This window comes from Actinia tenebrosa, unplaced genomic scaffold (genome assembly GCF_029948245.1).
Source record: "Actinia tenebrosa isolate PJP-AT-01 unplaced genomic scaffold, QUT_ActTen_1.0 PGA_scaffold2__45_contigs__length_23673736, whole genome shotgun sequence".
Classification (NCBI taxonomy): Eukaryota; Metazoa; Cnidaria; class Anthozoa; order Actiniaria; family Actiniidae; genus Actinia; species Actinia tenebrosa.
Window position 1 is genome coordinate 6,750,153 of NW_028292579.1, and position 16,885 is coordinate 6,767,037.

The window sequence follows — 16,885 nt, forward strand, 5'->3', positions numbered from 1 at the left end:
TTTTCATTTTTTCACGGTGCATAATTTACCTTTCTATCATTACTGTTTCATTAGAAACACCGACGCAGCTCACGCTAGTTTTTAGCTAGTTATCTCTTCTTTTAAATATCTGTGCACAATATATATACCAGGCATCATGGCGACTATCTAAAATTTTAAAGGTTTCCGGCCACGTTTCAAACAACATTTAACCTTACTTTTTCCTTATTCCGAGTTGCACAAAAACTATATTGTGTTGAGCTTCAAAATTAATGGAGTTTTTCGATGACGAATGAAAAGCTACATCCTTGCAAAGTGCGAGTTATTTTTTAAATGTATTTTTATAGTGCTAAAGAGACAAAACAAGTGGTTAATAAATTATCATAGAAAAGCGTATAAGATTCTTCAGTTCAGTTAAGTTGCATCCATTTTTCATTGTTGGCTTCTCTAGCGTCACTGGTGAATATGGAAATAGTACTAAAGAGAATGACTCGAGGCTCTATTTGAAAAATAGTGCATAAAGCAAACAAACAGGTTTTAATTTATTTTAAAGTGTTTCAAACATCCTAGAGTGAAGCCCAGACAGGTTTTATCAACATAGGAAAGTCAAAACGGATTTGAGTGTTTTCCTTCAGATCTAGATAATATCTGTGGCCGGATACATACCAACATGTGCACCTAGAACTAAAGAAAGCTTTCGCTGATTCGTAGGGTTAAGTGCTTCGCGACAACTTGGCCATATGGAATGAGAGAATGTTGTTGAGTTCTAGAAATATTCTAAAGGAGTGTGCCCAAGTTAACGATGAAATTGTGCAGTAAATTTTAATATAGAAAGTATAGGCCGCTTCGCGAGATGTTCGACATACGTACGTTCGGTCTTTAAGAAATGGTTGGATAGAGTCGAAAAGATACCGGTTTATGAGGATGGAGATATACAGGAGATGTGGCTGGTAATCTACAGGAAATGGCCGGTATATCAGATACGACCGTTTAAGTAGAGATACGGTCATCTACAAGACATGGTCGGCGTAATACAACTGAAGAGATCTACACGAAGTGATTGATATATGAGGTACGACCGTTTAAATAGAGGTACGGTCATCTACGAGAGATGGTCGGCGTTAATGCAACTGAAGAGATCTACACGAAGTGATTGATATATGAGGTACGACCGTTTAAATAGAGATACGGTCATCTACAAGAGATGGTCGGCGTAAATGCAACTGAAGAGATCTACACGAAGTGATTGATATATGAGGTACGACCGTTTAAATAGAGGTACGGTCATCTACAAGAGATGGTCGGCGTTAATGCAACTGAAGAGATCTACACGAAGTGATTGATATATGAGGTACGGAAGTCTAAGTAGAGATGTCGGTAAACGAGATACGTTCGCCTACAAGAGATGGTCGGAATATGACATGTGGGTTGTCTACCCTGAAGAAAACTGACGGTCTACCGTACGCATTAAACTGAATCACTGTCGTATATAAGATGGTGGTTTAGGAGAAAGACTCAGCAGAGGCAGTCTGTTGCAATAAAGCAACAACAACAACAAAAAAAAGGAATCCCTTACCAGATATGCACAAGACATATAGTCTCTCAGTGCGATAGGTTGCAAGGGGAAGTGGTCGCTTAGGAGAGGTGGTGTAGTGAGAAAGAAGGGTTCTCATTTACTGGAGAATCAAACGAATTTTTCATTGAGTTTTAAGCCAACTCTCTTTACCAGTCGAGGTTTAAACCAAGCAATACTGGCAAGATACCAAAACGAATGCGGCTTTACACTCATTGCCTATGGTTGTACCAATATACCAAGCTTTTTATGAAGGAGCTACGCTTCGAAAACGTTTACGTCTTTCATTGTGGACTTTAACGTTTCTTTACTGGCTTATAAAGAGAAAAGCAAGACAATATTTCTACAACACTTTACGGAGCGCTTATTTTCCTATCGCTTCAGATTTGTGTCCTATGCTAGCTTTTTGTTATTTGCTTGTCTCAGGAAGCTTTTAGAGCGAGATAATCTATATGAGCTGTTTGATATGATTCAACTGCCTTGGGGGTGCTCTCCAAGCGACAAGTGATTAAAACTTTCATTTCGGTTCGATTCAAAGCTCAAAATAAGGGAATAAAGTTTTTCTTTAGTGAGAAGCACTTTTAGTAAAACTCGCTCTGATGAAAGGATAAACAATTGAAACTGAATTCATTGCTGATTTGATTAAAAATCAACTGAATAAAATTGTCCCATCTTTGTTTCTGGAATAACTCTTATGTCATCTTATTATCACTGGAAGGGATTTCTCGATTAACCTCCCTTTCACGGCTTTATTAATGCTTGCCATCATACTAATAAAAAATGGTTCAAAACAGATTGTCTTTTCTTTCAGACGCTCACTCATAATGTCTGTGCATAAAAAAAAAAACACACAAAATTGTTCAAAAGAATTGCACTTATTTTTTTCCTCTGCAGTAATCTATCCAGCTAATATAGGATCTCTTTTCCAAGTCGATCCCGACCAAGTATTAACACTATCCCATCTATATGGCTTTAAAACAATCCCTTGGGGATCAATACTCAATACATTCATTGCCAGAAAAACGAGGACGATAATAGAAAACACAAGATCAGATATATTTGAGGATTATCAGTGTGGTGGATCTAATTGGACGGAAGCTTTTGTCTACGATTACCATTTAGTTGGTGTTCATGACTATCCAAATACGCTAAGAACGCCGATCTCACTCGCTATAAGGGGCACGGTATTTATGCATGCCTCAAAGATCGTCACAAGACAAATGTGTCTATCTTTATTCACGTCTTAAGCCTCTTAATCTGTCATGGTAGTGTCTAGCTAACTGATGGGTGGATGGTCCATTATTGTCCTCGTTACCGAGCTACGGAGGGTATAGTTTGGATGCCATACCACTGAGCTATCCTACCGCAATGGTAATTGTGATTACATGTTTTGAGGAAGTGAATCTTAGTTGGAAGTAGACAATTCGACGGACATGCAAGTATAGATATACTCAAAGGCTTTCATTTAGCGCTCCCATACTGAGAAATTCTTAGTATTTGATTGACCAATCACAGGCCGATTGAATACCGAGTGAAATACTTCGTCCAACGCACAGGAAAGCCGGTGGCATTGACTTCGAAGTTGCGGGCGAGCGACGAGGAAGAAAAAATGTCTTTACCAATGAATTCGAGCAACGAAACCTTAATACAAAATTCCATGGATTTCACATTTCGTGTAATGCGTCTTGGTCTTTATCCTTTAGTGTTGGCGCTAGGAATCTTTGGAAATCTTCTTGTAGCCTTCGTGATTTTACAAAATCGTCGTCGGGATTTTCGACCATCGGTTCGCTACTTCATCCTGAATCTTGCTATCTCAGACCTAATTGTTTTAGTGATGTTCATCCCGTTTGACTTCGCTTATCTTGAGCAAGACGTCTGGATATTTGGTTTGGTGATGTGCAAGTTCGTAAACACTTTGAACTACGCGTTTGTTACTGTGTCTGGAACGACGTTAGCTGCGATTAGTATCGAGAGACATCGTTCTATTGTCTACCCGGTGAAAAAACCTTTGAGCGCCAGGTTAGTAGTAGTTCACGCTTCGTATTTTACTGAGAGAAATGTAGATTTGCTTTGTATTGATAAAGAGGGGTTAATGCTAATGAATGGATGTATAAATGATGTAGTGAAAAAACAAACGAATGAATAAACGAACAAAAGAACGAACAGATCAATGATCAAATGAATGGCGAAGGGATGGATGGATGGATGGATGGATGGATGGATGGATGGATGGATGGATGGATGGATGGATGGATGGATGGATGGATGGATGGAAGGATGGAAGGATGGAAGGATGGAAGGATGGAAGGATGGATGGATGGATGGATGAGTGAATGAATGAATGAATGAAAAGACGCATTTTTTACTCCAAAATGATTACAATTCATATCGCGAAGTCAAATATTGACAATACGTAGGAGCAGCTTGGTTGCTAGTTTGATTACAGAGAGAGAGAGAGAGAGAGAGAAAGAGAGAAGGGGACGGCATCTCTCTAGCTATATGTATCTTAATTTTTATCAGAAAACTAAAATAATTTTCGTTAGATGTCCATTTAAATAGTGGGTACAAATAATATGTATTTTTTTGCGGTTCTTATTTTGTAGAGACTGTCACAGGAAGAGGTTGATATGATCTTTGTACGTGTTACGCAAACGATTTAGTCTAATATTGTGTTCCTTATCTTAGCTTGTTTTGCGAATCAGTTTTATCAGTCCTAATTTATTCATTTTTAATTTGATTATATTTCATTTATATTTTTCACCGTTATTTTATTATTTTATATAATTGGTTTATGAGTTGTCGAGAAATTAAAAATAAGAATTGAAAATAAGAAAAAGAAAGAGTTAAAAATAAGTTAATTTAGTCAAACAATCAGCTTTAGTTAAATCGATAAATGAATTGATTATGGAAGGTAATGAAGCAAATAAATGAGTGAATGAATGAATAAATGGCCAACTGGCTGAATGACTGATCGATCGACTGAACAACCAAACGACTGACCGAACGAACGATCGATCGATCGATCGACTGACCGACCTAACGACTGAGCGACTGATTGACCGACTGATTGATTGACTGATTGACCGACTAACCGACCGATTTACTGACCGACCGACCGTCTTCATTTTCCTCACCTATAAATGATTTCCAATCAGATTCACCAAGACAATCATCATCGTTATCTGGATCTACGCCGTACTATCACTTGTACCATTCATTGATTCGCTCTACATCACTTCTACTGGCAAGTGTCAGAACGATCCAAACTGGTGGCCGAGTACATTAGCCTTCCAGGTAACATTCACCCTCAGCTGTCTTGTTCCAGGATGTGTGCTTCCACTCAGCTGTATCACCGTCTGTTACGTTGCCATAGCAATCAGCTTGAACCGACAAAACAAACGGCGTAGATACCGCAACAGCAAGCGTGTTCAGACAACCCTGAGCCACCGCACGAGACAAAACAGGAAGACTATCAAAGTGTTGAGTGGTCTTGTGGCTGTTTACTCTCTGTGCATTATTCCCCATTTTATCATCCTCACCATGGTTATATTCGATCGAGATAACACAGAAGCCCTGCCGTCTATCTACCCTGCACACGAGTTCACTCGGTTACTGATGACGGCTAATAGCTGCCTCAACCCCATAATGTACAGCGCCGTCAGCAAGGAGTTCAGGGACAAGCTGAGGTATATCCTATGCCGGGGAAGAGCTATCGCAGGAGTCCATGCCGAATTGAACGTTGGTGTTCCTTCTCCTGGAGTAAGACTTGAAGCTATGACTCCATTACCACTGGTCGCACGAGTCAATCGATCCTAAGCCCGCTATTGTCACTGTCAGGTAATACGACAAAATATTCTATATGTGCGGGAACTAGTCACATGATCATTCTCCGCCATAGACCTTAGAAATAGCGAAATTGATTCATTGTGGTCTAGCTTCAGTACAAAAAATATTTGGTTCATCATGCCTTATATGGTGTTGTTTGTACCAAAGCTTGGATCACAATGCAATCTTTTTATCCAACGGAATAAAATAAAAAAAACTGCCACAAATGATATATACGAATAATGTTGATACTTTTTAAACGCTTTAATTTGCTACAATGCAATCTTTTTATCCAACTCAGAAAGAGTCTATGTTGGATGATAGATGGAATTTGTGAGGAAATGAACAAAAAAAAAAACAAAAAAAACTGCCACTTGATCATACGAATAATGTTGATACTTTTTAAGCGCTTTAATTTGCTATTCACTATTCATTACTGAGGATTCTGATCACGTGGCTACACCATCATTTTTTGCCAAAACGTTTAGTATCCCGATATTTGAAACCCAAAGAAATGAAAGAAAGTGGAACTTGACGATCATCGGCATTCTTGAAATATAAACTAATTTATTACTAATATATCACTTGAGCAAAGTTTCTTTCTAGTGGCAAAACTGCTGAAAGTGCGATACTACAATTTCAATAGTAGGAAATCGAAGGAAAGACCATCCCTTTTTCCCATGAAGACGGCGGGGTGACGTAAATATGACGTAAAAAGTATGACGCAAAAGTGGATGGAGTTACATGGATGGGAAATATTATATATCTAAATCACTTTCCACTATCATGGTGATGATGATAGTAATGATGATGACGATGAGGAATGATGTTGGTGCTAGCAATATCTATGAAATGAAATGAAGATGACTCAAAGGCAATATCTATGAATTAATGTGAAGGATAACGACAAGAGAAGGATTTGAATAATTTTTTTAAAACTTACAAGCAGCTCGAAAACGAAACGCAAGCTGTAATCCACACTTGCATAAACATGAGTGGAATTAGCAGTGGATCTTAGCGCTCTCTTATATTTCCTGTGGGTCAAGTATATAAGAGGAATATGGATTCTGACGGACGCCCTGCTAAAAGGACCGAATTGTCTTCAAGGATCTTATTAAAAGATTTCATAAAGACTTAAGCTACATTACGAGTGTTCTTATAACAACTATCGAGTGCTTGGAATTCTCGAATTTCTGAATTACGTATACATGAAGATAAGTAGGCACAACTTTAATTCTTTAGCCATCTGGTCGCGGGATTAAAGTTCATAATTTGGAAGATATTTTGAGAATGTAAAATGATAAATGGAAAATTAGACCAATCTTGTAAAAGCCTTGATTTGATTATGATAAGAGACCCTTAAGACCACAAGAGCACTTGGGATTTTCTTACATTTTTGCTTCAAAGAAATTGAATTTGATGGACTGGGAAGGCAGAAAAAAATATCCAGAACTTAGGCCCCATTTCATGACCTTGCGACTGAAGTTCATTTATAGCTCGCGCGCAAAGGACTATTGGAGATAAATCAATCAAACATGATAGTAATCTTGTGACAGTGCCAAGCTCTGATCTTGCGCTCTGTGATTGGTTTTAAGGATGTCGCCAATTCCGTGCAGGTAACTACCCCTTCCGCCTCTCAGAGACCAGTTGTAACGCTCGTTATAAAATAACTGTTATGAATGTCGCGTTCTGATTGTTTTGGAGCGCGTGCTTTATGAAAGCACATTGCACACGCGCGCAATTTCCGTTACGTCATTCTTATCTAAAATAACGTTTATTGTAATTTGTATTTTATAAAAGAAATAAAAAACTTGCTTGCTGTGATGTGTGCAGTCATAAAGCACTTGGGGATTGGCAGAACACTCGAGAAGTGTCCAGAAGCACTCCGCTACGCGTCGTGCTTCTCCTAACACTTCTCTCGTGTTCTGCCAACCCCCGCGTGCTTTATGACAGCACACAGCACGCGCGCGCGTTTTCTATTTCTTCAATACTGGGCGTCCGTAGTGAAAAATTTGCATACAGTCCTTTGACTAAACGTTGTCGTTTGATCGGCTTCATCCCTACGCGCCTAGACCGAAAAGGATCATGGGGATAATTAATTCACAGTTACTAGCTGCCGCATATGTTATCTAACACGTCTTGAGCTTGCTGTTTTCGATCCCATTTAATTTGCTAAAACCATGCCTCGAGCATACAGCGAAGACTTAAACCGGCGAGCAGTTTGGATGACGCAAGTTCTGTGTAATTTACCCGTTATCCTTTTCGGTCTAGGCGCGTAGGGATGATCCAATCAACGATCATCAGGATCATCCGATCAACAGACAGCACACTAATTTCTGAAATAGATCATTTTCGAATTCCAAATCACCAATGTACTGGGTCCTAGATTACTGACTCATTTACTCAGGGTTAGCCTCGAATCAATAGTGTCTAATATAATTATTCACAATTACCAAACGTCAAGGTAAAGAGAATGCACAACTTCAACAATACAAACACTTTGAAATTCACGGACCTTCACTAAAGCTTATCAATTTGTACAAAATCGAAGTTAACCCTGAGCCACAGAGAACTTGAAACTGGAGTATTTGAATTTTAGTTTCTATAAGACACTTGTGTAAAAAATTTTAAAAATCCCACCCCTCCCCTCTAAATGTGGTCGCATTGAATGGCAATTGCCCTATTTCACTATGACGTCACATCAAAACAATCTATTGTTTAAACGCAGAGGATCATGGGCGTCGGAGGGGGTCAAATCGACGCAAATTCACCGAAAATTGTTCTAAAACCCGTATCATTCCACGAAGAGAAGTAGAATACCCAACAAACGCTCAGAATATTTTTAGTACATATTAACACATATATTTTATCTGAAAACCAGGCCATTTTAGATTAAACTGTTTCGCTAGGATCAAATTTTGTTGAATTTTCTATTGGATTTGGCGATTCTATCCCCCACACAAATGAGCAGTGACTTCATAGTGAAATAGGGCAATTGTTTTGATCTTATCCCTTGTATTCCTTAAGCTACGTACACACTGTGCAACATTGCGCGAAATGTTTTGGTGCACGCAACGTTACTAGAGTCGAAAACGATCCTACTTCAGTTACATTGTCTGAAATATTGCGCGCAATGTTGCACCATGGCGGTGCTCTCGCCTTGACCCAACCTCAATTACCAAATCTCTAGTGTAATCTGTGGAAACTAAATATGAAAGAGTTTTTAAATTTTCTTCGAGAAAAAAGAAACGTGATTGAAACATCATGGAGCAAAAATAGTTTGGTTGATACAGATTACTTCTGTAACAAAAATATTTGTATTCGATTCTTAGGAACAATCCCTTTCAGTTTTAGAATGTAATGAAGAATGGGCAATGGAAAGTTGTCCAACAAAACCGAAAATGACGAAAGAATAACGTCAACACTGGCTCCCAAAAGTCGTACCTTACGAGAGAAAGAAGCCTCACGTACACGAACGCGTGAACTAGACACAGAAATAACAGAACTGTATGCGTCAAGACATTTTTCCCGGCCAAGCAATAACGAAATTTTTACTTGAACTGTGATTAAAGACATTCAGTTTGCTTTAACAAAGAAAGTGTTTCCAAAATAACAATTGGTATCTTGCTGAGGTGGATGGAAATGGGTTGTACGCAGACCAAAGCCAAGGATTTTGAGGAGCAGTACGAAGCAAGTTATGTTTGCTCTGGTACGCCTTATTCTGGAAGAAGTTTTGACCGTTACAGACGTGATTCAGAATATTCAATTAGCTCCTCCTCAGGCGACACCAGCAGCGAACAACCTAGTCTATGTTCCAACATCGAGTTTTCATCCATCGAAAGCTTCTCAGTGACAAACAAATTACCGCAACTCGAAACTGAAGGTGAAACCTCCAATACTAATAGTTGTATCGATAGTGAGTGCGAAAACCAATCCTCCTGTTTGTTTCTGACTCGATTTCAAGATTCTAAAGAGACATACCAACTGTTACATTGGCAAAGAGTTCACATTCTGCCAGGGACTCAAAAAACACTAAAATCCATTGCGCAGGAGTTAAAAGATCTCTCCGATTTCAGCTGGTACTGGGGACCAATGTCGTCAAAAGAAGCAGAAGAAGAATTAGAAGATTTGCCGGACGGGAGCTTCCTTGTGCGAGACAGCGCGAACAGTCGCCATCTTCTGAGCGTGAGTTTTAGATCCAAAGGCTCTTGTTGTCACACAAGAATTCAATGCAGAAATAAGAAATTCAGCTTGGCTAACGAAGAAGGGAAAGACTCTGTCATCGAACTTCTTCAACGAGCAATAGCTAAGTCTAAGAAAGGGGTTTTGTTCTACTCAAGAAGAAAAACATTAGAGGATGTATGGTATCCAGTGCGCCTTTTATATCCTGTATCGAGGATAACCAAAGTTCCTTCTTTGCAGTTTCTATGTCGCTTTGTTATTCGTAGCAACATTCGCTGCGACAAACTACACGAACTGCCACTTCCTAAACCGATAATAGAGTTCCTTCATGGAAACTACTTTCGTGATACGATCTAAGATATATCTATATACCCCTATCTATGTACATACAGCTCATATAGTTTGTTTAAAAAAAGAGTAGTCACGCGCATGCATACTAATGCAAAACAGAATCAAGTTTATTCTTAAGTTTTTTTGACCCGAGTAGAAAAGTGTGCTCAAAGACTTTTTGACGAGGTCATCTTGCGCTTTATGCCAAGGAAAGAACAGTGCATGACAAATTACTCTTAAAAATAGTAACTGAAAGGGCAAAAGATAATGTAAAAGCGAGACGTTATCGCAATTTGAAAAGTTATTTTGCGCTCGATTCGTACGCGTTAGTGAAGAAATTGTCGGCTTAATATAGGCGGTTCGCATGTATAGGTCCAGTGCTAAAGAGTATTAAACTTGACCACTAACTAAATGTCCTAATAACTGCTCAAAATTACACCACATACGAGTAATAGTCCTGTGTATATGTAGTGAGTCAGTTAACAAATAAAACAGTTTTTTCCGTGCTCCGTTCAGTAATAAAGCACGCAGGAAGTGACGTAAGCACGAAAGAAGGTAAGGAGAAGCCCGAGCCGTAGTGAGTGCTTCCTAAGTGCTTTATTACTGAACGGAGCAAGGAAAAAGCTGTTTTATTTGTTTTATTATATAGTTACTAATTTTATTTTGGTACTGAATTCATTTACGCGAAACTAAGAAATATGGTCGCAGAATCTAGCTGAGCACTTCGCGCGCGCAGTTGGCGTCAGCACTGTGCTCCGTTCACAAATAAAACGCAGTTTTTGACCAATCAGTGCGCACGTATTATCCTAACTATATAATATGTAATATCAATAACTAATGCTTATGATATCTTGTAATTTTTACATCTTTATAGGGCCATTGGGTCTAGATTCTTAAAATTAAAATTGCCATTTTTTGTTTGTCCTTTGTACTTTTATGTGCTTAAGGAAAAAAAATACTTACACTACCCTCCATATTTATATCTATGAAAGATGCGCGAGACTGGTGTCGATGAACATAAAAACGAGGCCAGTGGTCAGATCTTGGATTCTTGGAGTGCAATCACGTGACCGAAAAAATCCCTCGAGATATAAATAATAATGAAACAGCCGCCATCTTGCTTGATCCAACATGAGATACTTAATGATGAATGCTTTGTATTGCTGGTTTTCAATCATTCGCAAGGGAATGAAATAACAAAAGACACGGCGGCCATGTTGGTTGATATTACAAAAGACTTTATTGACAATTCTTTTGTTAAATTCAACCAAGATGGCGGCTATGACATCATGTATAAACGAAGAATAGTGAACCAAGATGGCGGCTATGACGTCATGTACAAACGAAGAATAGTGAACCAAGATGGCGGTTATGACGTAACATGCACTCCAAGAATGGTTACGAACTTTTTTGTACACGGTGTTCAAGTTTCCTTCTTATTCGCTTGTTTTTAGTTTCATTCGAATTTCTATTCTATTCCTTACCTTACTCTAACATACTCTTGCATCGCTTGGTTATGTAGGTCACCACTGTCCAGTTCATCAGATTCATTTCCAGACCATTTTCTTTTAAAATTTCCAAAGATTTAAGGTATAATTTAATGGTGGCTTCCTGTGGCAAGGAAAGGAAAAAAACAGACACAGAAATGAGAAGCGAAAGAACTAATCATTTAAAATATCTATTCTAAATATAGAAATTAAAGATTAACTACCAGTTTATCAACATTTTGTTATGTGAGTGCCAGTGGAGGGGGGGGGGGGGGGGGGGGGGTAGTGTTTGGTTTACTTAATAATGTGGAAGGAAAGGAAGGGAATAAAGAAATAAAGAGATGCCAACAGAATAACGCCGTCTAAAGATGGAGTCTCGATTTAACTACCACAGGTAGCCCACCAATAATAATATATCGAAATCGAAGGGGAAAGCTGAAGCTGAAGTCAAGTAATATTTTTAGAATTTATTCTTATTGTATAATCGACGGATTGGTTAAATTATTTATAGCCTTTTGAAACTGGTAGCACTCAATGTATATATCGTGATTAATTATTTATCGATCAAAGTGAAACATAACGCACCGTGACATGACGTAACGCAAGCACCTTGTACTATATCAGACGAACTCTTAGCTGGATATCACATTTACTTGTTTTACTCGAGACAAACTGGACTTCAATTATAAATGCGTTGCTTGAATAACCGAATACACGGTCAAGAATGCCATGGGGGAAGTTTACTACGACGATTTAATCAAGAAACGAGAGTTAAAAGACCGTTGGGTACAATTTTGGGCAAGATTGATCGGCGAGAAGATCTACTTGTACGTTTCCAAAGACTGTAAGGAACTCGACTTCTGCGAAATCATATGGCTTTCTTCGTGTTCAAGATGTACTCTCCTGAAACGAAGGAATTACAGCTTTCGATTTCGACTGACTACAAGTGAGGGAAATTATTATTTCAAGTGTGATTCAAATCTTCAAAGGCATCGATGGATTCACATGATTCATTTAGCGTGTAGTGGAAGATCGCCTGAATTACCGCCAAATCACATCAATATGCGATGTTGTTATCAAGACAAAGAACCTAATGAGATAGGCAATGGTAAGGATAAAAGAAAGAGCCATAGAAGGGAGAACATTAACGAGGAGAGGGCTCCAGAAATGTCTGATGGAAAGGAAGCGAGTGGGGAAGACGAAGTGTCTAAGGATTGTTCTCGTGCAGCCTCCGCCGAGGATGTGGAACTGAGGGGTTCAAAACTAATTATCGATGAAAACAATAGGTCAATAGCTTCAGAGGAATCTGTTATTCCAGAAGAAATGACGACCAACTCTGAAAGGACGTGCAAGGAAAGCGAAAATGAGTTAAAGGAAGAAAAAGAACCATGTGAAATGGCGAACGACAAGACGACAACTGCTAGTTCGAGTGAAGATTCACCTGCTACCAGACAAACATTTTCGTTCAAAACATTTACTTTTAGCTCGTTTCGTAAATCATTGAGAAGACAAAGCTACCCTCCAAAACAAAGCAAAGAACTCACACAAAGTAAGGATCAAATAAAGTCTGTTTCCTACGCGAATTTTGAGGACAAAATTAAATACTCTATGGACAATCCTGCATTTACAGATGATGACAGTCTTGACAACGTAGAGGGAAGTACGTGTACAGAAAGCTATCCGAAAACCAAGATTATCAACGTGGTTTCATGTCGTGACTAAACTTCGAAGCAAACAAAATTGCTTTTTTATCTTGAGGTTATCGTGGTAAACAAAATTTGTTATTTATCATAAATTCCACATAGATTTGAATATTTTATTTCTCAATGCAAATGAAAAGTTGATTTTATTAGTATATATATTTTTAACTAAAAAACTCCCTATAGTGTAGAGTAATTCTCTGGTCGTTTTCCTTATTAAGGCCAATTAATCTCTACAGTTCTTAGGAAACTTTTGTTTTCTAATTATTTTGGTCTCTTTAGAGACGGGCTTTTTAAAAGCCTGAATAACTAGGAATAAATAATTTTTGATCGCCAAATCGATCGTCAATAGATTCAAACCATATCCAAGGATGGCTTCTATATTTTTTAAGGTGTTTTTCCCTTTTATTCCCCACATTTTTCTTTCTTCTTTCGCTGTTTTTTTTTTTTTTTTCTGCTTCTTCTTTCCTTTTTTTCCTCCCTTCCGTTTTGTCGTTAATTATCTTTCTCTTTTTTTCTTTGAATTTTTCTTTCCTTTTTTCTTCTGTTTTCTTTTTCCCTCCCTTCCTTCTATCTTTTTTTCGCCCTTTCTTTCTTTCCTACTCCATCTCTTTGTTTGTTTGTTTGTTTGTTTGTTTGATTTTCTTTCTTTCTTTCTTTCTTTCTTAAAACTAAAAATCGATCCCTAAAAAAACAAAAACTTAACCTGCAATGCAAATAAAGGAAGATGAATCCGAAAAACGAAAAACAACGAAGAAACGGACAGCTTTCGAAGAAAAACCGACGATAAAAACAAAATAAAATCTTCATGGAAACCCCCTAGTTTTTCGTAACTTGTCTTGTAAATGAAAATAAGGAAATTACAAATAAGATACTGTGAAGAATAGAATAAACTCGGAAAATGTCCAGCACCGATGCCGATATTGTGAAAGAATACTTGAGAAGTTAGTCAGTCATTTTTTACTAATTAACTTATGAGATATCTTAGCCTATCACTGATTTTGCTCTTGGTCATGACAAAAACGGGTTGGTCGTTTCCCATGATTAAATCGTCGCTTCAGGCTTTGCATCATAAAATAACTCTAAAGTTTCTTCCGCTTTCAATTTGTAAAAACAAATCATTTTTGTTCAAGAAAAACATGCTGTTAGAATGAAACAAAAAATGAACTCATTATTTCATGAATAGCGAGCAAAAGTCTGGCACCTTTCCCAGACAAAATGGCTCTCCGATCGAACGATAAAGATGTGATAAATAGAGGATATTACATGGGCGCGCGGAGATACGGAATTTATCTTCGAGCGTTGAAAAGATCTCTCACGAGTGAGCGTAGCGAACGAGTGTGAGATTTTCAACACGAGAAGATAAATTGCGTATCTCCAAGCGCCCATGTAATATTCTGTTTATTATATAATTATCAATGAAGTATGTTTTGGCTTTTTCAGGCAATTCTTTCCGTGTATTTTTGAATAGCCATCGCAATGGTGTTATTTTCACACATGAAAATAACATGTTATTTTCACGTGTGAAGATATCAATTTTTCGAAATAGAGAAAAATAGATATTCCATTGGTAATTATATAATAAATCGGAATATTTGATGCTATCTAAAATAGCCATTTGGAAATCACGTGATATATTCGTTGGTACGTTTCTTTTAATTCCTTTCTTTACAGGGGATAGGAAGTACCCCTCCCTCTATCGCCCCTACCTCGCTGGTAGTTAAGCCGGCCCACGTTAACTAAATTTACCTTAAAACTGATTTCAATAGATTTTACATCCAGCGAATAACCTACAAATGAAGAAAACAACAAAGGAATATCATAACAGTAGAGTTGTGAGAGCGCTCGGCAGAGGGGGAAAGTAAGGTGCGTGAGCGTGCGCGTTTCGGCGCGAAATTTTTCACTCAATCCACAGGACTGACTTAATACAGAGAATCATGCACCAGTGCAGTCACATCGTACAGGAATTTTCCGTTATGCCGCCATGGAATTTGTCTTATATTTTCGATGTTTCGCGTCAATAAAAGTTAATGAAACAAAAACATGACTGATTCAGGGGAGGGGAAGGTGCATCTGTCACCCTCGTTCCTTTCTCCACTACTTTATCAGACAAAAGAGAAACGAAGATCATTTCCTGACTACACAGGAAACTGAAACAGCAACCCTGCTAATATGTCATTTGTTTAAGTACGGCCAAAAATCGGCTGACATCTCTGCAAAGCGAAACACGAGTCTCACTTACGTATTTGAGCGTATAAAATGTTCTTCCTAAATTGCTGTTTTTCAGATATATTTGCGGTTTGTCATATAAAACGAAGTGATGTTCACTGGCGCAATTGTTTTTTTCAACCTGTGATACGAATATTAAAATAGGCCTAGGGTTCCATCATCGCGAAAGCCAAAGATTATTTAATTTGAGCAGACAAGAAGATTGAGAAATGATCATGAGCCATTAGATGACAATAAATTTGATGTTGCGTGAACATCAGAAACCAAGTTCATTGTCTCTTTTAGAAACTTATGATTTCTCGTTATGCTATAGGTTTAATATTTTACAGTGACGCGTATTTTTGACACTTTCACGATAAAGATTTTAGAAAATATATCGTTTTGAAATCTTGTCTGCCTGTCAAAACTTTTCCCCGCCATTGTCATTTTAATAATGAACTTGTGGGCTTTCTAAATGTCAACCAGCGAATAAATTCTAAATCATTGGTATTAATTAACGTACTATTTTTAATCGTTTTTTTTAAATGAAAGAGTGAATCCACCTGCAGATAACCATTCTCGTACATTAACATTCAATGCCAAAAAAGCTTGCAGTGCAACGTGGGACTGTTTTGGAGGACACATTTCCAAAATGGCGCCTGTTTTGTCCCTAAAACAGTCCCACAATGCACTGCAATACCAACTCGACCCAATTTTTTCCCTCCACCTCGGAATGACTGATATCTACTGTGCGCCCAGGGGCGTCAGGCACAAGTGCACGGACCTAGATATGATGTGCCAGAACACAATCGTTTCATTTAGCGCTGTAGACTGTTGCAGATAGTCGGTGAAAACTCTAAGGCTCAGGTCAAACGTCCAACTTCACATGAGCCCAACCTAATTAAAACAATGGATAACAAGGCGGTCTTCTTTGATGCCATTAGGTTTGGCTCATGTGAAGTTCGACATTTGACTTTAGTCTTATAGCGCTTAAATTCGGCCTTAACGTTGACAAACGTAATTAACACGCCCTTTAAGGCTAAAGTCCATTCTCCACTCATCGCTGAAAGCACGCGCGGCAAGTCAGCGAGGACTTTTTTCCTCTCACCGAGGACACTGATGAAAAACGCACTGCGCATGCGTTGGGAGAAAAAACAAAATGGCGGACAATAACAATTGATCACATCTAAGGGTAGGTTTCATTTTAACCGACAGGGCTATTTTTTAAATATTCGTTTTGGAATTTTACAGATATTTTTGAATTTCTTCACATAGAATTCGACCATGTGATTATCTGCAAATTAGCCATGCTGGATGTCGACGTCGGGCCGCGAGTCGCGGTATTTTCAAAGATGATTTTTGCTTTGTATAAACAAAAGTTTTTTTGCATAAATCAGCAGTGTATCACAATCGAAATTATCTTGCTATTGCGAAAAGGATAACCTAAAGTTTTCAGCATTTTTCTTAAGTTTTGCGATTTTGTAAAACGATCAAAACAGCGGCATCAAAAACATAAGTTGCCCTTAGTTACGCTACTCCATCTCCGAGCGTGCGCAGTGCGTTTTTCACCAGTGTCCTCACCGAGTACTCGCAAAACGAGT

At 38.2% G+C, this 16,885-nt stretch overlaps 3 protein-coding genes across 4 annotated transcripts; all 3 read left to right on the top strand.

Moving 5' to 3' along the window:
• Positions 1–2,552: 2,552 nt before the first annotated feature.
• On the top strand, positions 2,553–8,795 carry LOC116300955 (somatostatin receptor type 2). Of its 2 annotated transcripts, XM_089034353.1 has the most exons (3): positions 2,553–3,571; positions 4,708–5,389; positions 8,726–8,795. In XM_089034353.1, exons 1-2 carry the CDS (start codon positions 3,162–3,164, stop codon positions 5,366–5,368), a joined length of 1,071 nt encoding a protein of 356 aa, XP_088890479.1. In that variant the 5' UTR covers positions 2,553–3,161; the 3' UTR covers positions 5,369–5,389; positions 8,726–8,795. The 2 variants fall into 2 exon arrangements, with proteins under 2 accessions (XP_088890479.1, XP_031565795.1); XM_031709935.2 differs by lacking the exon at positions 8,726–8,795 and having other exon boundaries at positions 4,708–7,365.
• Positions 8,738–10,809, top strand: LOC116300959 (suppressor of cytokine signaling 6). The gene has a single exon (XM_031709939.2). It carries the CDS (start codon positions 9,014–9,016, stop codon positions 9,914–9,916), a length of 903 nt encoding a protein of 300 aa, XP_031565799.1. The 5' UTR covers positions 8,738–9,013; the 3' UTR covers positions 9,917–10,809.
• A 1,195-nt stretch (positions 10,810–12,004) lies between these two features.
• LOC116300974 (uncharacterized) lies at positions 12,005–13,987 on the top strand. The gene has a single exon (XM_031709956.2). The coding sequence runs from the start codon at positions 12,106–12,108 to the stop codon at positions 13,096–13,098; it is 993 nt and encodes a 330-aa protein (XP_031565816.1). The 5' UTR covers positions 12,005–12,105; the 3' UTR covers positions 13,099–13,987.
• Positions 13,988–16,885: the final 2,898 nt, after the last annotated feature.